Source organism: Ostrinia furnacalis, unplaced genomic scaffold, assembly GCF_004193835.3.
Source record: "Ostrinia furnacalis isolate ACB-3 unplaced genomic scaffold, ASM419383v2 OfSCF2600, whole genome shotgun sequence".
NCBI lineage: Eukaryota > Metazoa > Arthropoda > Insecta > Lepidoptera > Crambidae > Ostrinia > Ostrinia furnacalis.
Window position 1 is genome coordinate 662,684 of NW_021132839.1, and position 24,189 is coordinate 686,872.

At 39.4% G+C, this 24,189-nt stretch overlaps 1 protein-coding gene across 8 annotated transcripts; it reads left to right on the forward strand.

Annotated features, from left to right (window-relative positions):
* The first annotated feature begins 432 nt into the window (after positions 1–432).
* On the forward strand, positions 433–24,160 carry PIG-B (phosphatidylinositol glycan anchor biosynthesis class B). 8 transcript variants are annotated; one of them, XM_028309035.1, is made up of 10 exons: positions 433–542; positions 901–1,172; positions 1,415–1,640; positions 2,121–2,268; positions 4,387–4,515; positions 5,383–5,535; positions 6,078–6,179; positions 7,194–7,373; positions 9,444–9,675; positions 10,713–12,042. In XM_028309035.1, exons 2-10 carry the CDS (start codon positions 909–911, stop codon positions 10,797–10,799), a joined length of 1,521 nt encoding a protein of 506 aa, XP_028164836.1. In that variant the 5' UTR covers positions 433–542; positions 901–908; the 3' UTR covers positions 10,800–12,042. The 8 variants fall into 8 exon arrangements, with proteins under 8 accessions (XP_028164836.1, XP_028164835.1, XP_028164837.1 ...); XM_028309034.1 differs by lacking the exon at positions 2,121–2,268 and adding an exon at positions 3,341–3,488; XM_028309036.1 differs by lacking the exons at positions 1,415–1,640; positions 2,121–2,268 and adding exons at positions 2,752–2,977; positions 3,341–3,488.
* The last annotated feature ends 29 nt before the right edge of the window (positions 24,161–24,189 follow it).

Sequence of the window (24,189 nt, forward strand, 5' to 3'; positions counted from 1 at the left end):
TTTTACTCATAAATTGAGTAGCATTAAACATTATTTTGGTTAAGTTTTCAACGTAAGATACTGGATTTCTTTAATAACATTAAACTTAATTTCAGTAGTTATACAAAGTTTGAATTATAATTTTATTTCAGAACGAGATATGAATGACGTCATGACAGCATAGTGCAACGATCTTTTAGTGATTACCGGTTTTTATTGAAAACCGAATTTAAAATAATCATGTTTGCAGTTTTTTGATAGACTCGTATTTAAGTATTAACACAAAGACTTGTATAATTTATTGGAGTGGTTTTCAATTGATGTTGCGTGGATCTTAAATATACCTATGTGAAATACATCTAAATTCTAATAATATAAAACATACAATATTGTCACAAATAAAATTAAACTTGATTATTAACAACATTGAGGTGCCTCGATTTATTGAAATGAGAGCTCGAAGCTCTAAATCGTTTTGTAATAAAACCGGTCTTCAGCTTAATTATCGGTTTTTATACCGTTATTTGCAGCACTACTTCGCGGTGGCGGCGGGTATTGTTGAGGTTAGTGGATTTATTTACAAAAATAATGTTTTTCTACCTAAATAACAATAAATAAATCAGTTTGTTAATAACCTTAGAAACAAACAGATTTAGGTAATTAATTTTGTAAGCTTCAAACCGTACGGTTCATTCAATAAAACGCTAAATGAAAGGACGCGTTAGTTGACACTTTTTAGGGTAAAGTTTGTTTCGCTTCGTAAACTCATCAACTTTGAACTTTCCTGTTAGAATGCTAATTTCTTACTTTCAGTTGTAACTGGATTGTTGTTCTAGAAAATTCACGTTAGAATCTTTGTAAAAACGAGCACATTACTGGTGTCTATTTATAGCCAATTCACATGTAACCTCTTTCATTTAGGCGGGAGAATGGCATTGGCAAAGGGCCTGAGGCCCGTTCAGGTGTTTGGTGTGATACTGTTCGTGAGGATCGCGTCTGTATTCGTGGTGCAGACGTGGTACGTGCCAGACGAGTACTGGCAGACATTGGAGGTGGCGCACAAGCAAGTGTTTGGCTACGGAGCCCTGACTTGGGAGTGGACGAAAGGCATCAGGAGTTACCTGTACCCGAGTGTGGTGGCTGCACTGTACACCATACTGAAGTTTACTGGACTGGACCATCCTCAGGCCTTGGTATGCACTATATCTTATAACAATCTAGATAGCCAAGTCCATAAATCATTCCGTTTAAAGTTTGGTTGTGGGTTTTGTTTATACCTAAATCTTTATTTCTTTATTATGTGACTTGTTCACNTTGTTGTTGTTCACAATGATGAAAAATATTGTTTGGCATTTGTCCTTAAATATTTCCAATTCAAAAACAGATAATTGCCATGAATGTGAAATGAATCATCGCCAGTTTGTTTATTCCATAGATTCTCCTGCCTCGCATACTACAAGCAGTCATTAGTGCTGTAGCCGACTACAGCTTCTACAAATGGACCGGCGGCCGCAAATGGGCACTGTTCTTGGTGCTCACGTCTTGGTTCTGGTTCTACACAGCCAGTAGAACGCTTTTGCAGACGGTTGAGACTGCTCTGGTGGCCATCGCACTTTCTAAATATCCATTCAGGGATGGCAAGACCAGCTATTTTGAGAAAGGTAAGTAAATGAAGTAAAAAATAGACATAGTGTAGGAAATAAGAATTTTCCTACACAAATTCTTAAGTCCTTCTCCAGATTTATTACTAAAACAGTATGTGACCACCAGCATCATTTAATTTGACAAAAAAAAGCACTTTTCCACAGTAATTGATCAATGAGATTTTGATCTTGTCTCTTACAGAAAGTTTTATTTAAGTATCAGAATCCCTTCTTGATTGGGTATTTTTTCAACACCCTGTTTAACACCAATGATAAACCTTTTCCTTTTATAAACCTGTAGGCCTAAGATGCGCGCCGCTATAAGCAGTTATCACACCATTTTATCGATTTTGTCTATACATTTTGACGTCGATAAAAGTTATCATGGCGCGCATCCAAGGCCTACTGGCTTTTGTCTGTTTACCTCTTGCTTATCACTTATTGTATTTGTTTTCTATTCCTCTGCCACCATTTTATAAAAATACCCACGTCTTTCAGAGAGCACTCTATGGATCTGGCTAGCAGTAGTGAGCGTGTTCGTGCGTCCTACGTCAGCGCCTCTGTGGGTGATTCTAGGGCTGTACAACATAGCCACTACTAAGGAACCACGTCTCAAGCTGGTGGTGCGCACTTACCTGCCTATTGGGTGAGTTAGAAACAATGAAATAATCTTTCTTGACTTTCTTCTAATTTTTATTGTTTTTGGACCTTAATTCAAAATGATATAGGTCAAAATAATGTGGTTAAAAGAATGGCAGTTTCGGGCCTAATATCTGTCAAAAGACCGATTTTTATCTTATAATACCTCAGCAGGAATAGGTCAAAGAAATTAAAGGGAGGTTGATGGGGGAAAGTAATTGGCATGTTGGCATGAATCTGTCACTGCTATATTGAAGGTAACACAAATGTTTATAAGGATTCCAGTGGACTTAAATCCCTTAATACTTAAATATAAATTTTATTTCTCACCAACATAGCATATAAAAATAAAAATATCAAGAAAAATGTGTTGTGNTTGTTCACATTGAGGAAAAATATTGTTTGGCATTTGTCCTTAAATATTTCCAACCAAAAACAGATAATTGCCATGAATGTGAAATGAATCATCACCATTTTGTTCATTCCATAGATTCTCCTGCCTCGCATCCTACAAGCCGTTGTTAGTGCTGTAGCCGACTACAGTTTCTACAAATGGACCGGTGGTCGTAAATGGGCACTGTTCTTGGTGCTCACATCTTGGTTCTGGTTCTACACAGCCAGTAGAACGCTTTTGCAGACAGTTGAGACTGCTCTGGTGGCCATTGCGCTTTCTAAATACCCATTCAGAGATGGCAAAACCAGTTATTTTGAAAAAGGTAAGTAAATGAACTAATGAAGTAAAAAATTGACAGTGTAGGAAATAACAATTTTGCTACACAAATTCTTAAGTCTTTCTCTAGATTTATTACTAAGACCACCACCATCATCTAATTTGACAAAAAACACTTTTAAATTCCACAGTAATTATGAGATTTTGATGTTGTTTCATACAGAAAGTTTTATTTGAATATCAGAATCCCTTTTTGATTGGGCATTTTAACACCCTGTATATCACCATTGATAAACCTTTGTCTACTATCTGCTATCAACCTGCCTTTTGTCAGTCTATCTCTTGCTTATCACTGTATTTGTTTTCTATCCCTCTGCCTCCATTTTATAAAAATACCCATGTCTTTCAGAGAGCACCCTATGGATCTGGCTGGCTGTAGTGAGCGTGTTCGTGCGTCCGACGTCAGCGCCTCTGTGGGTGATTCTAGGGCTGTACAACATTGCCACTACTAAGGAGCCACGTCTCAAGCTGGTGGTGCGCACTTACCTGCCTATTGGGTGAGTTAGAAACAATGAAATAATCTTTCTTGACTTTCTTCTAATTTTTATTGTTTTTGGACCTTAATTCAAAATGATATAGGTCAAAATAATGTGGTTAAAAGAATGGCAGTTTCGGGCCTAATATCTGTCAAAAGACCGATTTTTATCTTATAATACCTCAGCAGGAATAGGTCAAAGAAATTAAAGGGAGGTTGATGGGGGAAAGTAATTGGCATGTTGGCATGAATCTGTCACTGCTATATTGAAGGTAACACAAATGTTTATAAGGATTCCAGTGGACTTAAATCCCTTAATCCTTAAATATAAATTTTATTTCTCACCAACATAGCATATAAAAATAAAAATATCAAGAAAAAAGTGTTGTGAGTTGATATCTGAACTAGGAAGTTTCCTGTGTCTTAGGCCTGGTATACACGAATAGCTTGAAGCAGTTAGTATCGGCAGCTTCAAGCTGCGACTGCATAGCAAACTACGGAAACAGTTGTAATTGCTCGAGCGGTTCCGTGTATGTGTGCACGTAGTGTACTGTAGTTTGCTATGCAGTCGCAGCTTGAAGCTGTCGGATACTAAAGCCTGGTCCGTGAGCACGTAGAATTTTGTCCAATGACCCCAAGCTACCCATCCTTATCGCTCGCGCGTAATTATGTTGCTGTCGCGCTCGCACACTCACTGCAGGCGCCCGTCGCACAATCGCGACAACAATATAATTACGTGCGAGCGATAAGGATGGGTAGCTTGGGGTCATTGGACAAAATTCTACGTGCTCACAGACCGGGCTTTAGCTGCTTCAAGCTGTCGGATACTAGCTGCTTCAAGCTGTCCGTGTATGGCGGGCCCTAGGTTATTATCAGCCCTAAGATAAAGAAATATAAAGCAACTTCTTGAATTGTTCCAGTCTTCTTGTGGGAGGAGCCCTAGTGGCCTTGGACTCGTACCTGCATGGGAGTGTGGTGGTGACGCCGTGGGAGTTCTTCCGCTTCAACGTGCTTCACGACATCGCGTCTTTCTATGGACAGCACCCATGGTAATATTTATCTATACTAATATTATAAATGCGAAAGTAACTCTGTCTGTCTTGCTTTCACGCCTAAAACACTGAAACGATTTTGATGAAATAGTTTGAGTCCCGGGAAAGGACATAGGATAGTTTTTATCCCGGTTTTTGAAACAGGGACGCGCGCGATAAAGTTTTTCTGAGATAGACAAAATTCCACGCGGGCGAAGCCGCGGGCGGAAAGCTAGTATTCTATAGGCCAAGGATGCGTATGGATAAGGAGTGTGACAATACAAATTTGCGAAAAAGAGTTCATTGTACCAATCATTGTACTGGCGACACTCCCTATGTAAATTAGGTGTCAGTCATACTCATCTTCATTGTCTTTCTTTGAACAGACCATAATTTAAAACAATGATTTGTAATTTTATGTGGGGCATAAGAACGGCTGTGTCCAGTTTTGCTAAAACGCGCGATTGCCTGTGGACAGAATCTATGAACCTTTAGTACCTCGCGATCACGCGATTTGAAACGCATTATCTAAACAAGCTATTATAATTTAGCTCATTGGCAAGGGCTGCAGTCACCCAGCCAGCGAATTAGTTGATTTTTATTTCAAAAAAATATGATTGTAATTAACAAAAAAATTCAGTAGTGTGGTAAAAATATTACTAACTAGCGGCCGCCCGCGACTTCGTACGCGTTGATCCCGTTTTACTCCCTTGGGGTATAGTTTCATAAAATCCTTTCTTAGCGGATGCCTACGTCATAACATCTACCTGCATGCCAAATTTCAGCCCGATCCGTCCAGTGGTTTGGGCTGTGAGTTGATAAACACTATGTCAGTCAGTCACCTTTGAGTTAATTTAGGTAACTAAAATCACTTCTTTTCCACAGGCACTGGTACCTCTGGCAAGGCATCCCAGCAGTATTAGGCATCAACTCGCTGCCAGTACTGGCCGCTATTGTGGCCATTCTGCGGCGTCCGCGGGAGAACAAGACCGGATTGCTGTTATTGGCTATTGTCGCGGTACATGTGGCTCTATACAGGTGAGACAAGTGAAATAAGATACTTAAATAGTAGACAAGCTGTTCGTTTTAGCGAAATGACGTCCACTGCTGGACAAAGGCCCAAGGATTCCCACAATAAACGATCCTGCGTTGCCTGTTTCCAAGCAAGACAAGCAGAATAACTTCAAATCTCTAACTAAATGTGCACATAATCATTTACGCCATTTAATTACCCACATGCGGCACATCTGTTTGTCTCCCTCGCTGACACTATTAAATGGGCTTTATTTTATATCGTGACGCAACCGCAATATTTTTATATTGTTTACCGATTTAATTGTCACCAATTTTATTTAAAGGTGTATGCGTAAACGGTGTGTTTGCATAAATAAAATATTTGTATTTGAAGTCCACAGTAACCCTATGCTATGGTGTCCCAATGTGCTTGATCCTGTTTATTGTGGGAGATTGTAGAAATTGATCTAAACATTTACTGCTTCTTTAAAATGACTAGGAAAATGAAAACTAGGACAAATTTTGTACTTACAAAGTTTTAATATGTAATTGTCATGTTGTTCCAGTGCCATATCCCACAAGGAGTTTCGCTTCGTGCTGCCGCTGCTGCCAATATTCCTGTACCTCGCGCAAGACTTCATTGTCCCTTGGAGCAGGAAGGCTAAGAAGTGAGTATTTATTTCCCTTTTTAGTGGAAAAAGTCATACAATGCTTACTACTTTTAATTGCGATTGTAAGACTTTCGATAGTGGTATCTAATTTCATATTTAGTTACGTACCAGGGGTGTATAATCTAATAAATAAGGCATGAAACAAAAAAGTTTCAAGACCTCTGGATTTGAGTACGATCACAATAGCTCATCAAAGAGCTTGGCAATTTATCATACATTTCTCTATCACTCTTCTCTTTAGGAGAATACCCCTCTATTATTTACCAGAGGCAAATGGAAGACTTGGTCTACACTCTCCATTCTGGCCAGAAGGGGTGATTATGGTATCATACACATCCTCTTTCAAATACTCCAAAGATTTAGCAACAATTATTGCAATGGCGAGTATGTTTGGTTCTAAAATATATTAATCTATGTAAATGTTTGGTTTTAAAATATCTACTAGTATCTTAATATGTAAGTCTAGATATTAGCACGTCACTACTTTGTTTAATATACCACGCAATCTTGTATACCCATTCTTATAAGATACACCATACAAGAATGCATGGTAAATTCAGTGAACTGCTCCTGAATCGAATGTACCTACTACTACTATTTCTATTTATTTATATTAACCGGCAGACAGTGGTGACTGAGTTTGTTGCGGCGCTTCTTCTCAGCACTTGCCAAATGTTGGTCTCGAAGCGCTGGTAGGGTAAAAAGATTATGAGACATGTAGAGNATGCATGGTAAATTCAGTGAACTGCTCCTGAATCGAATGTACCTACTACTACTATTTCTATTTATTTATATTAACCGGCAGACAGTGGTGACTGAGTTTGTTGCGGCGCTTCTTCTCAGCACTTGCCAAATGTTGGTCTCGAAGCGCTGGTAGGGTAAAAAGATTGTGAGACATGTAGAGGCTCCTTAAGAGCAAAATGACGATTTGTAAGAACTATTTATTAGTCTAAACAAATAAAGAAATTTTGACTTTGACTTTGAATCATCTTTAATTTATTATCATCTTAGGTGGCAGCTGTACGTGCTAACTGGAGCCATATTGATCGGGAATGTGGTCCCGGCATTATACTTCGGCGTGGTGCACCAAGCCGGCACGCTCAAGGTCATGCCGCTGCTGCGAGAAGCTATTCCCAACAACAAGAGTTCCGTCCTGTTCCTGATGCCTTGCCACTCCACGCCTCTGTACAGGTAAGGATCAAGTTTCTTTACTTCCACTATTTAACTGGCTATATGCGCTGATTGGAACCATCCTGCAGGGCTACTCTGAAAAACGTTATCCGAAGTTTCGAGTGTCGCTATTCCTCTTACACAAAGCGAGATGCCAGCATGAGCGACGGTGACCGATAGACCCGAAACTACGTAAACAGCGTTTCGTAGTAGCCCCCCTGATCGGGAATGTGGTCCCGGCGCTATACTTCGGCGTGGTGCACCAAGCGGGCACGCTTACGGTCATGCCGCTGCTGCGAGAAGCCATCCCCAATAACAAGAGTTCCGTCCTGTTCCTCATGCCTTGCCACTCCACGCCTCTGTACAGGTGAGGATCAAGTTTCTTTACTTCCACTATTTAATTGGCTATATGTGCTGATTGGAGCCATCCTGATCGGGAATGTGGTCCCGGCACTATACTTCGGCGTGGTGCACCAAGCCGGCACGCTCAAGGTCATGCCGCTGTTGCGAGAAGCCATCCCCAGCAACAAGAGTTCCGTCCTGTTCCTGATGCCTTGCCACTCCACGCCTCTGTACAGGTGAGGATCAAGTTTGTTTACTTCCACTATTTAATTGGATATATGCGCTGATTGGAACCATCCTGCAGGGCTACTCTGAAAAACGTTATCCGAAGTTTCGAATGTCGCTATTCCTCTTACACAAAGCGAGTGCCAGCATGAGCGACGGTGACAGATGGACCCGAAACTACGTAAATAGCGTTTCGTAGTAGCCCCCCTGATCGGGAATGTGGTCCCGGCGCTATACTTCGGCGTGGTGCACCAAGCCGGCACGCTCAAGGTCATGCCGCTGCTGCGAGAAGCTATTCCCAATAACAAGAGTTCCGTCCTGTTCCTCATGCCTTGCCACTCCACGCCTCTGTACAGGTGAGGATCAAGTTTCTTTACTTCCACTATTTAACTGGCTATATGCGCTGATTGGAGCCATCTTGATCGGGAATGTGGTTCCGTCCTGTTCCTCATGCCTTGCCACTCCACGCCTCTGTACAGGTAAGGATCAAGTTTCTTTACTTCCACTATTTAACTGGCTATATGCGCTGATTGGAACCATCCTTCAGGGCTACTCTGAAAAACGTTATCCGAAGTTTCGAATGTCGCTATCCCTCTTACACAAAGCGAGATGCCAGCATGAGCAACGGTGACAGATAGACTCGAAACTACGTAAACAGCGTTTCGTAGTAGCCACCTTGATCGGAAATGTGGTCCCGGCATTATACTTCGGCGTGGTGCACCAAGCAGGCACGCTTAAGGTCATGCCGCTGCTGCGAGAAGCCATCCCCAATAACAAGAGTTCCGTCCTGTTCCTCATGCCTTGCCACTCCACGCCTCTGTACAGGTGAGGATCAAGTTTCTTTACTTCTATTTAGATGGCTATATGTGCTGATTGGAACCATCCTGCAGGGCTACTCTGAAAAACGTTATCCAAAGTTTCGAATGTCGCTATCTTTCTTACACAAAGCGAGATGCCAGCATGAGCGACGGTGACAGATAGACCCGAAACTACGTAAACAGCGTTTCGTAGTAGCCACCTTGATCGGGAACGTGGTCCCGGCGCTATACTTCGGCGTGGTGCACCAAGCCGGCACGCTCAAGGTCATGCCGCTGCTGCGAGAAGCCATCCCTAGCAACAAGAGTTCGGTCTTGTTCCTGATGCCTTGCCACTCCACGCCTCTGTATAGGTGAGGATCAAGATTTTAACATGAAACCAGTGTCTAAATACGATTTAAGTTGCGATGTAATGAATGATTAAAATCTCTACGCACTATTTTACTAATACCTTACACGAACATCTTTACGAGAATCAGAAGTTACACTGTTTTGTTTCATTTACCTACACTCATTATGTGTTGGACGGACCAGTGGCGTTGGGATCAACGCTAGAACCAACACCTCTCGTCCAAAGTCTGGGTCTAGAAAATAGGATTGGTACCAACATTGGGGGAAGCCTGAAGTCCCCTAGTCGAATATGACGAAATCAGCAGTCAATGTTTCCCTGTAGACACTTTAATTAATATTATTTATTTCCCTTTTCCAGCCACCTGCACCAGAACGTAACCACCCGCTACCTAAACTGTGACCCGCCGTTCAACAAGGTCGGCGAGACGTACGAGGCAGAATACTTCTTCAACAACCCGCAGCGCTGGTGGCGGTCGGAATACGCTGCCAAGGCCACGCCGCAGTTTGTGGTGCTGTTCGACACGCTCAAGGGACGTGTTGAGAACGCTCTCCAAGGATACAAGCAGCTGTATGAGATACCGCATACACAGGTAAGTTAATAACGTCGATGAGACGTATCAAGAAAAGTACTTCTTCAACAACCCGCAGCGCTGGTGGCGGTCGGAATACGCTGCTAAGGCCACGCCGCAGTTTGTGGTGCTGTTCGACACGCTCAAGGGAAGAGTAGAGAACGCTCTGCAAGGATACAAGCAGCTGTACGAGATACCGCATACACAGGTAAGTTAATAACGTCGGTGAGACGTATGAGAGAGTGAGTACTTCTTCAACAACCCGCAACGCTGGTGGCGGTCGGAATACGCTGCTAAAGCCACGCCGCAGTTTGTGGTGCTGTTCGACACGTTCAAGGGACGTGTCGAGAACGCTCTGCAAGGATACAAGAAGCTGTACGAGATACCGCATACACAGGTGAGGTTAATTACCTCGGTGAGACGTATGAGACAGAGTATAGTTGTTGCAATTCACCAAGGCGAGTGAGCTTTACATGTGTGGTGCATCGCTACTGTTCGTTTTTCAAAAGTTTTGACAGACATTACACTATCGTTATGTGCATCTACACGTACACTCTAAGTAATAGTAAAAGTAAAGCTTACTCGCCTTCGTGAGTTGCAAGAACTATACTCAACTACCCGCAGCGCTGGTAGCGGTTCGAGTACGCTGCTCCGAGTCATAGCAAATAACACAATATCACATAGACCTTGTACAAAGTAGGTCATTAATATAAATAAGAAATAGCCAAGTTCCTAATATTGATCCCTGCGGCACACCCATAATTAGAGGTGCTCTAGAAGACTCGGTTCCGTTAATACAAACTTTTTGCTTTCGGCCTGTGAGATATGAGTTCTACAGATAAACATAATATCGTAATTTTTTAGTAAGATCACAAAAAACACACGAGTGAAGCGGCAAATCGAACAACGTGGAATAGAGCTCTGTGATTGGTTTATGTGTCACCCTGTGCGTCCACGAGCACTGTGAGACCTCATAGTAATTTTTGTGAATACGGGCGTAAATCTTCCAATTTAAAACTTGTTTAGAAAGGCCTTTAACATAATGATTTTTTCCCCAGTTCCCGGAAGGCGAGGTGGGTGAGAAAGTGCTTGTTTACAAGAAGATTCAGAGCCAACCTAAGCCCGCGGCCGACGACGCGCTGTAGGACCACTGTTAGTACGCTTACCTTACACGTATCTTCCATTTGCGAGGCGAATTCCCAAAGGACATTATGACAGAGCATACATGAGACAAAATTTTATAAATGCATCCTGTTTTCTGACGTTTGTAGGGAAAACCTAATGTCAAGTCATAGACTAAAGAAGATGTAAATATCTTAATGAGAATTTAATTTAGTAATTTGTGCCAAATATCCATTACATTTTGGAGACTAATAAATCACATGATGATTATGATTTTGTGTCATATGGGAATTCGCCTTGATTTATCCACAATTTCTTCTCGAATCTGCGTTTTTATTTCGACGCCGCCATTACGCATCATCAAGAGAACGGGTTTGTTTATTAAAATGTCTCGATCGATATTATGCACTTATTTAGTGCGTAAAAACCGAGTAATGGAATAAAAATAATTCAATTTAGGATTTATAAGAAATACCTACAAACATTATGCTATTTTACAGAAATGTAACGATTTTAAATTCCATTTTTTCATAATAGAAACGAACAATCTTTACCGTAATGCATTTCATAATGATGTTGGACTCCATAGTTGGAAATAGGTTGTAAGTAAATTAAATTATTTTTAAGATCGACTTGTGGGAATATTGCCCCATTAATAACATGTGTTCGATTCAAATATACATTATTTAAAATGTATTTATGAATAATAGATTAATACATTTACATTGTTAGGTTTAAATGGATGTATTGATTTAATCATCGATTACGATTTAATTACAAATTCGATTATGACTTTTTTGAAACAGAATTGATATTAGCAAACAAAATGTATGCAGCTCTTGATAATTTAACTTCACCCTCCTAATTTCAAAATAATTTGTACACTTAGCATTCGGTCGTAACTACAGTCATTGACGGTATTGTAGGGTAGCTAGGGTAATAATTGGCATAGTTGTAAAGGTGTTTAAAATTACTTTTAATTTTATTAATTTAGCTATCATCTACCATTTGGAACCTTAGTATTTGGAATGGTTAAATGTTTTTATTACAAGCATTTCAGTTTGTAATTCTGTTCTGTCATTAAAATTAAGCTGTGTATTGTACACAGTTTAAATCCCATGTTTGTGCGTGTTTGTATTTCAAAATAATATCACTGTCCGCCATTTATCATCTTTCGCCGTGAATCCATGACTGAGATTTTCACGCAAGTACAAATTATATATATTTTTACATAGTTTTTATACACTTGCCAAAGTTAGTTATTTATTTTTAAATACTAACGTAACATATCGTATATAATATAAATGCAGGTTAACGGAAATAAGCTAAGGCTGAGTGTATCTTAATATGCAATCTGCGCAGGTTCAATTGAGGCGGATGTGGCGACTTTTGACGCACGTAGGCGGTTTACTGCTTGACTGCATGGTATATACGGGACTATTCCCACCTCTCGTTCCCACCGCTGCAACTCCTGTGTAGCCAGGATCTACAGCTTGACCGCCACAAAAACCCAACCAATGAAGGTCAAGTTTGTCCCGGGGGAAAGTTAAGCTGTTGGACCCGCAACGAAATGGTATGGCATGGTATATGAGACACATTACTCCTTCAAGTACCAGCGAATCGAAACACTAGAAATCAATTGTTACTGCGGTCATAAGCAACCGCTTAGGGTTGCACGAGTTAATGCGCTTACTAGAATCATAGATGCCATTCCAAGATCTGCAGACTTCCTCGTCTTTCACTCTCCTATCATTAATAAGAGAGAGAGAGAGAGGTGACTACAATTGCCGCATCATGACCCATTGTTGCTTGCGCGGGTTGTGCCGACTGCATTTCGACTACTTTATAAACACTACCACCGACTCTATTTCACTAACGCATTTTATTTAAATTACATTTCGTGCTATTGTCTAGTTTTTTGATATAATAACTTCCTTCTTTAAAAGACGAGTAGCATGTTTTTTTTTTTTGGTAAAGCTTAAATGTGCTGAACTGATTTTCTTTTGATAATCTTGATGATTTCGACCCAGTGGTTGTATTCGGCTACTACGAGCGAAGAAAAAAATATTATGCAATAGTAGTATTTTTTGTTTTAATTCACGCTTCGTCTTAATATATTTTAAGTGACGCTATGATTTTTTGTAGTTCATAATTATTGTAATATTAATTTTTCCTCATAAATGTTAATTTTGAAATGGTTTATGTAATTCTATTGCAATAAAAATGTGGATTTATAATTTTATTATTTTAATGTATTTTTTTTCTAGATTTAAAATAGTCTCTTATTAGTATAAAATCGACCATCGACTTGCTCAAAGATAAAGACAAATATTTTAAGATCTCTTTAACACATGTTGTCTTTAATATTAAATAACTTGCTATGCAGTTAAGGGTTGTGCATTTCGATTTGTTTTTTTTTTCTGAAGCAAAAATATTAATACAAAATATTAATAAATAAAACTTATCTTCCAATACACAATAACACTGCAATGTTAAAATACTATTTTAGTAGTAATTAAAACCTAAAGAAGAGTGGCAACCCTAAACAAGTATTGCGATTGACTTTACAAATCGCACGAGCAATTAGTTGAATATGTTGTTTTCCTGTGTAAGTAAATGTCTTCTATAGAGATGTCAAGTGTGAATTTTTATTAATAAAGATTTTATTTTTAATAAGCTTTTCTAACGCGTTTCTTTTCGTTATCCTACACAACTCCCCATTTTTTGACGTGACCGAACTAGACATATTTTGTTTGACTATCTTGTTTTTTTTATGATTGTGTGAAAGTCACATTGACTTTCCGATAAAAATACGTATAATGAATGCCAAAAGTTCAAAATAAAAATTGAAATAATTAATAAAATTCTATATAGTAAATCGTAAACACCCTAATATACCTACTAATTATAGTAAAGAATACTATAACCCATATTGATTAGAAGTTCGGAGGTCACAGATAAATGCGCGTGAGCATTAACGCTCAAAACCAATTACAGTGCGCGCTAAAATGTATCGCGGGGCGGTACACTTGGTTCTAATTATTTCGATTTGTGTCAAAGTGTCAGTGTCACAGCCTAAATACATTCCTGGCAGTGTCAAAGAGGATTTGAAGGTGCACCAAGACAAGGATGACGGCAAGAGCAGCCTGGTGTTTGTTTTTGATACAACTGGGTCCATGTACAATGATTTGAGGCAGCTAAGAGAGGGTGCTGAGATGATAATGGATACTGCTTTGGAGGAGAGCAAGATTATAGCCGATTTCGTGTTTGTACCCTTCCATGATCCTGGTAAGAGAGTTATATGATCAAGTATTTATTTGGCTGACATTAATATCTACATAACTTTCTGACCAACCTATTGGAGTCCACTGCTGGATGTAGGCCTTCAAATCTCCACCAATCTTAATTTTCTAAAAAAAAACCGAGTAAAAAAATTTGGTACCTAACTGTGTACCTACTAGAAACATTGACGCAAACAATAATGTTAAAAGTGTCATAAACCGATAACCTGAAAAAAGTTTGAATCGGAGATGTTTGTTTATTTCGAAATTAATTCATGCTCTAAGTATTACCTCCACAACAGGGATCAATAAGATTTTTACCGGTGGAAGGCCACATTATTGAAAACCGCTGGAAGCTGAAACTCAAAAGAGTGTAGAAATATTTATTCGTACATTGTAGTTTCTAAAATATAAGTAGGACTTCGAGCGAAGTCTAGATAATTAATAAAATAAAAAATAATCCATTAACTAATGGATAAGAATTAATGTCAGGGTTGAGTTGCGATGGAGACGCGGAAACTGCAATATCAAATAATAATAACAAAGTGCAGTTGTGTAACCTTTCATATCTATTTCAATGTCTATGAGTATTTAATAATTATGTCCTTACTTCCCACATGAATCAAAACATGTGTCAATGCGATAACGTTTTAATTATCGTGCTTAAGTAGGTAGGTACCTTTTATTTTATTTATCGGGAATTCCCAGTTTTTTATTGCCTACTACTCATGTTTACTACTGTAATTTGAGGTTTCCACAAATACTTTGAGTTGTCAGGATTTTTACTTATTTAATTGTGCAGTCTTGATGATAACCATTTTTTATACTTACACAATATTCAACAGATTTGTCCTTTTTGTTATGAATTAAAAAAACGGTTCTTTTTTCTTCGTTTAATTTCTTGGCCCATTCAATAGGCGTAGGTCCAGCCACAGTGACCCGTCGCAAAGGTGTGTTCAAAGCGGCTCTAAACATAGTCCGTGTGTACGGAGGCGGGGACTGCCCGGAAAAGTCATTGAGTGGTATCCAGCTGGCTCTCAACGTGAGCAGACCGCGGTCTTTTGTGTACGTGTTCACCGATGCCACGGCCTCTGACCATAGACTCGTGGGGAATGTGCTGGATTTGGTGCAGAGGAAACAGAGCCAGGTAAGCGTGGAGGGAGAATAGTAAGTAGATTGCTTAGTAGATATAGCTTAGCTTAGAAAGTATTGTAGTCAGCTATGGCTGAAACTCAGTAGAGCGAAGTAATAGATTTATGAGAATCCATGGAGTAGGCAAACAGATCGAAGTGAGCTATTTATGGGGCGAGTATATTGTACGACCCGTTCGAGTTAACTGCTCACTTGGCGGCCGTGACGTCACATCGACGTTCTGGTACGGAACGGGCGAACGCGGGGAGGTGTGAGGGACAGTCGCACTTCAGCGAGGTGCGCAGTTAACTTGATTGGATTGTAGTCAACTTTGCTCTCACTCGCTTCTCTTAAAACACTAATACTTCATTACTTTTTCAGGTGGTATTTGTCCTCACAGGGCATTGTAATGATCTTCAGAAGCCTACTTATCTAGTCTATCAGCAAATCGCAGCCGCTAGCTCAGGCCAAGTGTTCAACCTGAACAAAACCAGCGTTCATAAGGTATATTTTATACTTAATTCCCAGATGTGGTTTCCTAAGATGCCCTTAAAAAATACTTTGACTGCGAGACTAAAAGAAATAAGATAATCTTGATCACACTCCATACCTACTATCTAATTTTTTGCGCCAAAGGATTTAAAGCCTGCATTAAATCAAAAAGAAAACCAGCATACGTACCAGAAGCGTAACCCTGGTTGCAGAAAATTATTTGTGTTCCAGGTGCTCGACTTCGTTAGAAGTTCAATAAGGGGTAGAAATGTAAACCTCGGTTCTTCCGTCAATCCACCTGGATATAATCACACACAGGAGGTAATTTTATAACTACCTACGTAAGTTCAATGATAACTGGTGTGAAACTTTTGCAAATTGTATAATGTTTCTAGATTCCAGTGGATAATACTTTAGGGGAAGTAACAGTATCAGTATCTGGAGCCAAGCCAAGTATTAAAGTGATCGATCCTAAAGGAGAAGAACTCACTGGGCCACCGAAGCTTATCACCACTTTGGACCTTTCCGAAATTATGGTAAGCGTGTGTTATGTTCAAGTTACTCAATATGTTACATTTCAAAATGAGGAATGCAATTTATAATCAAGGGAAACCTGTCATTGGCTATACTATCAGTCATAACTAACTAAACGTTATAACTACGTTATAACTAACATTTTCAATGTATCGTTTTTGCTTTCTATAAATAGATAAATAGTCGAGTTCTGGTGAGTGCAAAACGTGAATAGTCCTGATACCTAGTTGGCGCCACTCTTACCTACTAGTGAGTGATAGAACTTGACTACAGTGGCGGTGACTGCTTGTTTTGTTTACGCCAGAACTGGCCACTGGAACTGAACAACGGTCCACAAAGTTACCTTCTTACTGAATTTCGCCAAAGTTACGTTAATATCTACTTACACGATTAAAATATAATAAAGCCAATTCGAAAATCGTCTGTGCTTAAAAATCTTTTATATGGTACAGGTAGTTAAAGTAATGCAGCCAGAACCGGGAAACTGGACGATTACAGTGGGGAGTGAGGAGGAGTATTCCGTGAGGGTAGTAGGGCTGTCCAACCTCACGTTCACCCACGGCTTCTCTGTATCTCCGCCAGCGGACTTGCACGAGACCAGCTACCGGCCTCTGAAGAGTAAGTTCTTTATCATCATCATCATCATCATCAACAGCCCTTTACAGTCCATTGCTGGACTATGAGCCTCCTCCACTATAGTGGAGAGTTATGCCATAGTCCCTACGCTTGGTGAGTTCTTTATATTCGCATTAGAAACTAGTTTCTAGAACAGCTAGCCATTGGAGTAGAAACGTTGGGGCGGTTGTGCACCTGGTGATGTAATTTAGGCAGGCCTTCTAGATGGACTAACGACGTGATGAAAATTGCGGGAGGCGCCTGGATGGGGGCGGCGTAGGATCTACCGATGCGGAAATCCTTGAGCTGTGGTGTGGACGTCTTTCGACTTGCAGTAGGCGTGAGTTACACTTATGGTAAAAGTAATGCAAGCCAGAGCCGGACAACTGGACGATTACGGTGGGGAGTGAGGAGGAGTATTCCGTGAGGGTAGTGGGGCTGTCCAATCTCACATTCACCCACGGCTTCTCTGTATCGCCGCCGGCTGACATACGCGAGACCANTATTATTGTCATGTTGTTCCAGTGCCATATCCCACAAGGAGTTCCGCTTTGTACTGCCTCTGCTTCCCATATTCCTGTACCTCGCCCAAGACTTCATCGTCCCTTGGAGCAGAAAGGCTAAGAAGTGAGTATTTATTTTATCTTATATATATAAAAGAAAGTCGTGTTAGTTACTTCGCTTATAACTCAAGAACGGCTGAACCGATTTAGCTGAAAATTGTCAGGGAGGTAGTTTAGAGCCAGGAGAAGGACATAGGATACTTTTTATCCCGTTCGAAATTAAAAAAAAAAGTCTGCTTATTTATTGCCATTAAGGCGGAACAAAGTTCGCCGGGTCAGCTAGTTATTATTAAAAGTGGTAAGCATTGTATTACTTTTTAGTGGAAAAAGTCATACAATGCTTACTACTTGTAATTGCGATTTTAATGCCCGTTTTCACCATCAATCCCTAATTTTTAAATGACTCCTATGAAAACAAAATTCCTGTTATGTGGCACCATAGGGGGTCACCTAAAAATTAGAGATTGTTGGTGAAAACAGGCATAAGACTTTCGATAGTAATTTCAGATTTTATTACGTACCAGGGGTGTCCATTCAAATCTAATAAATAAGGCATGAAACAAAAAAGTTTCAAGACCTCTGGATTTAACTACGATCACAATAGCTCATCAAAGAGTTTGGCAATTTATCATACATTTCTCTGTCACTCTTCTCTTTAGGAGGAAACCCCTCTCTTATTTACCAGAGGCAAATGGAAGACTTGGTCTACACTCTCCATTCTGGCCAGAAGGGTTGATTATGCTATCATACACATCCTCTTTCAAATACCCCAAAGATTTAGCAACAATTATTGCAATGGCGAGTATGTTTGGTTCTAAAATATATTAATCTATGTGTATGTTTGGTTTTAAAATATCTACTAGTATCTTAATATGTAAGTCTAGATATCCCACCAAAAACATTCTGTAAAAAACTAGCCAAGTCTCGATGAAGCTGCTTGTTTATCTCTAAAAAGTAATGAAATCTAGACAAAGTCGTGCCAAGTCTATGGTTCTTTACTGCGATTTCTTTATTATTATAGTTAATGTTGTGTGACTTGGCCGTTGAAGGGTACAAAACCAGGTGCTCCATGACACCATTGCACCAATCTGTTGCCAGAACCGCTACCCATTGACGATGGAAAATTGCCACTTGGAAAACGTTGATTTAATAACCAGTCAGTTGTAGGCTTAATAAAGCTGCGTATTTCAATAATACTTATGCATAATTATTGATTATCTAATAAAGATTGTTCAACGGCCAAGTCACACAACATTAACTATAATAATAAAGAAATCGCAGTAAAGAACCATAGACTTGGCACGACTTTGTCTAGATTTCATTACTTTTTAGAGATAAACAAGCAGCTTCATCGAGACTTGGCTAGTTTTTTACAGAATGTTTTTGGTGGGATTTCACTCCTTTTTGTAGAATGTGGCATAATTATTTAACGTCGTCGTCCTTTAATATTATCGACATTTTTTTTTACGATATTAAACATAGCGACCTTTAAAATGGACAACGAATCAGAATTGTTTTAATAATAACTTAACCTTAGCGAACCTCACGGAGTCACGATATAATAAACGAAATCAACCAAATTCAAATTACACAACATTCAATTTAATCGACGGGGGGGTCTAGAAAGGAAAAAAAATCTGGACACCGCGGTGCAGAAAATCGACGCTCAAAGTGCTAGCGCCATCTAGCGGTGAGTGGTACAGGCGAACACCACGGTGCCGGTGTGGCGCTAGTAGTATTGATTATGAATGTGGTGTTACTCCAGATCTTCGATTTTCCTAGTTTTTATAGTTTTCCCTTTATGTGGCCATTAAACCCTAACTCTGTACCAAATTTCAGCTCTCTGAGTTAATGGGAAGTACTAGTTCTATTTTGATGATCATCAGTGAGTGAGTGTCATAAATGCGAAACTTTGCTTTCGCTTAACTTCGGAACTAAATGACCTACAGACTTGAAATTTTGGATTTTAACTATGTGATCATAGCTTACTAGATGACGAAAATTTCTGCGTTCTAGTATTATCCAGAGGTTCTCAAATAGGGGCCTGAAAATGCGGCGAAATGGTTCCAGTAAAGGATGGTACGGCAGTGTTTGCTTCGCGCTCGACTTGGCGGGGGCACTGCCGTGCCCCCATATTAGCACGTCACTACCTTGTTTAATATACCACGCAATCTTGTATACCCATTCTTATAAGATACACCATACAAGAATGCATGGTAAATTCAGTGAACTGCTCCTGAATCGAATGTACCTACTACTACTATTTCTATTTATTTATATTAACCGGCAGACAGTGGTGACTGAGTTTGTTGCGGCGCTTCTTCTCAGCACTTGGCAAATGTTGGTCTCGAAGCGCTGGTAGGGTAAAAAGATTATGAGACATGTAGAGGCTCCTTAAGAGCAAAATGACGATTTGTAAGAACTATTTATTAGTCTAAACAAATAAAGAAATTTTGACTTTGACTTTGAATCATCTTTAATTTATTATCATCTTAGGTGGCAGCTGTACGTGCTAACTGGATCCATCCTGATCGGGAATGTGGTCCCGGCGCTATACTTCGGCGTGGTGCACCAAGCCGGCACGCTCAAGGTCATGCCGCTGCTGCGAGAAGCCATCCCCAGCAACAAGAGTTCCGTCCTGTTCCTGATGCCTTGCCACTCCACGCCTCTGTATAGGTGAGGATTGAGATTGTAACATGAAACCAGTGTCTAAATACGATTTAAGTAGTAATGTCATCATCATCATTTCAGCCATAGGACGTCCGCTGAACATAGTCCTCCCCAATGACTTCCACATCGCATGGTTGGTAGCGGCCTGCATCCAGCGCCTTCCTGCTACCTTTATCAGGTCGTCGGTCCACCTTGTGGGTGGACGTCCCACGCTGCATTTTCCGGTACGCGGCCTCCACTCCAGAAGCCGTCAGTTCTGCGTACTATGTGCCCTGCCCATTGCCACTTCAGCTTGCTAATCCGTCGGGCTATGTCAGCGACTTTAGTTCGTTTACAGATCTCCTCATGAAGTAGTAATGTAATGAATGATAAAAATCTCCCCACACTACTTTACTCATTATGTGTTGGACCAGTGGCGTTGGGATCAATGCTAGAGCCAACTACCTCTCGTCCAAAGTGTGGATCTAGAAAATATTGGCACCATCATTGAGGGAAGCCTGATGTTTGCACCCTAGTCGAATTTTACGAAATCAGTTCACAATTTTTCCTTGTAGACACTTCAATTAATATTATTTATTCTCCTTTTTCCAGCCACCTTCACCAGAACGTAACCACCCGCTACCTCAACTGCGACCCGCCGTTCAACAAGGTCGGCGAGACGTACGAAGCAGAATACTTCTTCAACAACCCGCAACGCTGGTGGCGGTCGGAATACGCTGCCAAGGCCACCCCGCAGTTTGTGGTGCTGTTCGACACGCTCAAGGGACGAGTAGAGAACGCTCTGCAAGGATACAAGCAGCTGTATGAGATACCGCATACACAGGTGAGGTTAATTATGTCGGTGAGACGTATGAGGTAGAGTTCCTCAACAACCCGCAGCGCTGGTGGCGGTCGGAATACGGCTAAGGCCACGCCGCAGTTTGTGGTGCTGTTCGACACGCTCAAGGGACGTGTTGAGAACGCTCTCCAAGGTATGAGTATGAGATACCGCATACACAGGTAAGTTAATAACGTAACGCTGCTCCGAGTCATCAGCAAATAATATAATCATAAAGATCTTTTACAAAGTAGGTCATTAATATAAATAAGAAATAGCACAGGTCCTAATATTAATCCTTGCGGCACACCCATAAATTAAAGGTGCTCCAGAAACTCTGTTCTGTTAATACAAATTTTTTGCTTTCTGCCCGTGAGATACGGTTCAACAGATAAAAATGTCGCAATTTTTTAGTAAGTTTTGGTGGTCTACACGATCAAACGCTTTTGAAAGATCACAAGAAATACAGTTTCCATCCACTGCTTTAAACCTACCAATTTAAAACTTGTTTAGAAAGGCCTTTAACATAATGATTTTTTCCCCAGTTCCCGGAAGGCGAGGTGGGTGAAAAAGTGCTTGTTTACAAGAAGATTCAGAGCCAACCTAAGCCCGCGGCCGACGACGCGCTGTAGGACCACTGTTAGTACGCTTACCTTACACGTATCTTCCATTTGCGAGGCGAATTCCCAAAGGACAATATGACAGCATACATGAGACAAGATTTTATAAATGCATCCTGTTTTCTGACGTTTGTAGGAAAAACCTAATGTCATAGACTAAAGAAGATGTAAATATCTTTATTAGAATTTAATTTAGTAATTTGTGCCAAATATCTATTACATTTTGCCTAGAGAGACGTACTCCTGCAGTGGAGACTAATAAATCACCTTATGATTTTGTGTCTTATGGGAATTCGCCTTGATTTATCCACAATTTCTTCTCGAATCTGCGTTTTTATTTCGACGCCGCCATTACGCATCATCAAGAGAACGGGTTTGTTTATTAAAATGTCTCGATCGATATTATGCACTTATTTAGTGCGTAAAAACCGACTAATGGAATAAAAATAATTCAATTTAGGATTTATAAGAAATACACACAATTAATAATGCAATTTTACAGAAATGTAACGATTTTAAATTCCATTTTTTCACAATAGAAACGAACAATCTTTACCATAATGCATTTCATAATGATGTTGGACTCCTTAGTTGGAAATAGGTTGTAAGTAAATTAAATTATTATTAAGATCGACTTGTGGGAATGTTGCCCCATTAATAACATGTGTTCGATTCAAATATACATTATTTAAAATGTATTTATGAATAATATATTAATACATTTACATTGTTAGGTTTAAATTGATGTATTGATTTAATCATCGATTACGATTTAATTACAAATTCGATTATGACTTTTTTGAAACAGAATTCATAGTAGTAAACAAAATGTATGCAGTTTTTGATAATTTAACTTCACCCTCCTAATTTCAAAATAATTTGTCCCATTCGGTCGTAACTACAGTCATTGATGGTATTGTAGGGTAGTTAGGGTAATAATTGGCATAGTTGTAAAGGTGTTTAAAATTACTTTTAATTTTATTAATTTAGCTATCATCTACCATTTAGAACCTTAGTCTTTTTGAAATGGTTAAATGTTTTTATTACAAGCATTTCAGTTTGTAATTCTGTTCTGTCATTAAAATTAAGCTGTGTATTGTACACAGTTTAAATCCCATGTTTGTGCGTGTTTGTATTTCAAAATAATATCACTGTCCGCCATTTTTCATCTTTCGCCGTGAATCCATGACTGAGATTTTCACGCAAGTACAAATTATATATATTTTTACATAGTTTTTATACACTTGCCAAAGTTAGTTATTTATTTTTAAATACTAACGTAACATATCGTATATAATGTAAATGCAGGTTAACGGAAATAAGCTAAGGCTGAGTGTATCTTAATATACAATCTGCGCAGGTTCAATTGAGGCTGATGTGGCGACTTTTGACGCACGTAGGCGGTTTACTGCTTGACTGCATGGTATATACGGGACTATTCCCACCTCTCGTTCCCACCGCTGCAACTCCTGTGTAGCCAGGATCTACAGCTTGACCACAACAAAAACCCAACCAATGAAGGTCAAGTATGTCCCGGGGGAAAGTTAAGCTGTTGGACCCGCAACGAAATGGTATGGCATGGTATATGAGACACATTACTCCTTCAAGTACCAGCGAATCGAAACACTAGAAATCAATTGTTACTGCGGTCTTAAGCAAACGCTTAGGGTTGCACGAGTTAATGCGCTTACTAGAATCATAGATGCCATTCCAAGATCTGCAGACTTCATCACCTTTCACTCTTATCATTAATAAGAGAGAGAGAGAGAGGTGACTACAATCGTCGCATCATGACCCATTGTTGCCTGCGCGGGTTGTGCCGACTGCATTTCGACTACTTTATAACTACCACCGACTCTATTTCACTAACGCATTTTATTTAAACTACATTTCGTGCTATTGTCTAGTTTTTTGATATAATAACTTCCTTCTTTAAAAGACGAGTAGCATGTTTTTTTTTAGATGTGCTGACTGGATTTTCTTTTGATAATTTTGATGTTATCGACCCAGTGGTTGTATTCGGCTACTACGAGCGAAGAAGTAAATATTATGCAATAGTAGTATTTTTTTGTTCTAATTCACGCTTCGTCTTAATATATTTTAAGTGATGCTATGATTTTTTGTAGTTCATAATTATTGTAATATTAATTTTTCCTCATAAATGTTAATTTTGAAATGGTTTATGTAATTCTATTGCAATAAAAATGTGGATTTATAATTTTATTATTTTAATGTATTTTTTCTAGATTTAAAATAGTCTCTTATTAGTATAAAATCGACCATCGACTTGCTCAAAGATAAAGACAAATATTTTAAGATCTCTTTAACACATGTTGTCTTTAATATTAAATAACTTGCTATGCAGTTAAGGGTTGTGCATTTCGATTTGTTTTTTTTTTTTTTTCAAAAAATATTAATACAAAATATTAATAAATAAAACTTATCTTCCAATACACAATAACACTGCAATGTTAAAATACAATTTTAGTAGTAATTAAAATGTAAAGAAGAGTGGCAACCCTAAACAAGTATTGCGATTGACTTTACAAATCGCACGAGCAATTAGTTGAATATGTTGTTTTCCTGTGTAAGTAAATGTCTTCTATAGAGATGTCAAGTGTGAATTTTTATTAATAAAGATTTTATTTTTAATAAGCTTTTCTAACGTGTTTCTTTTCGTTATCCTACAC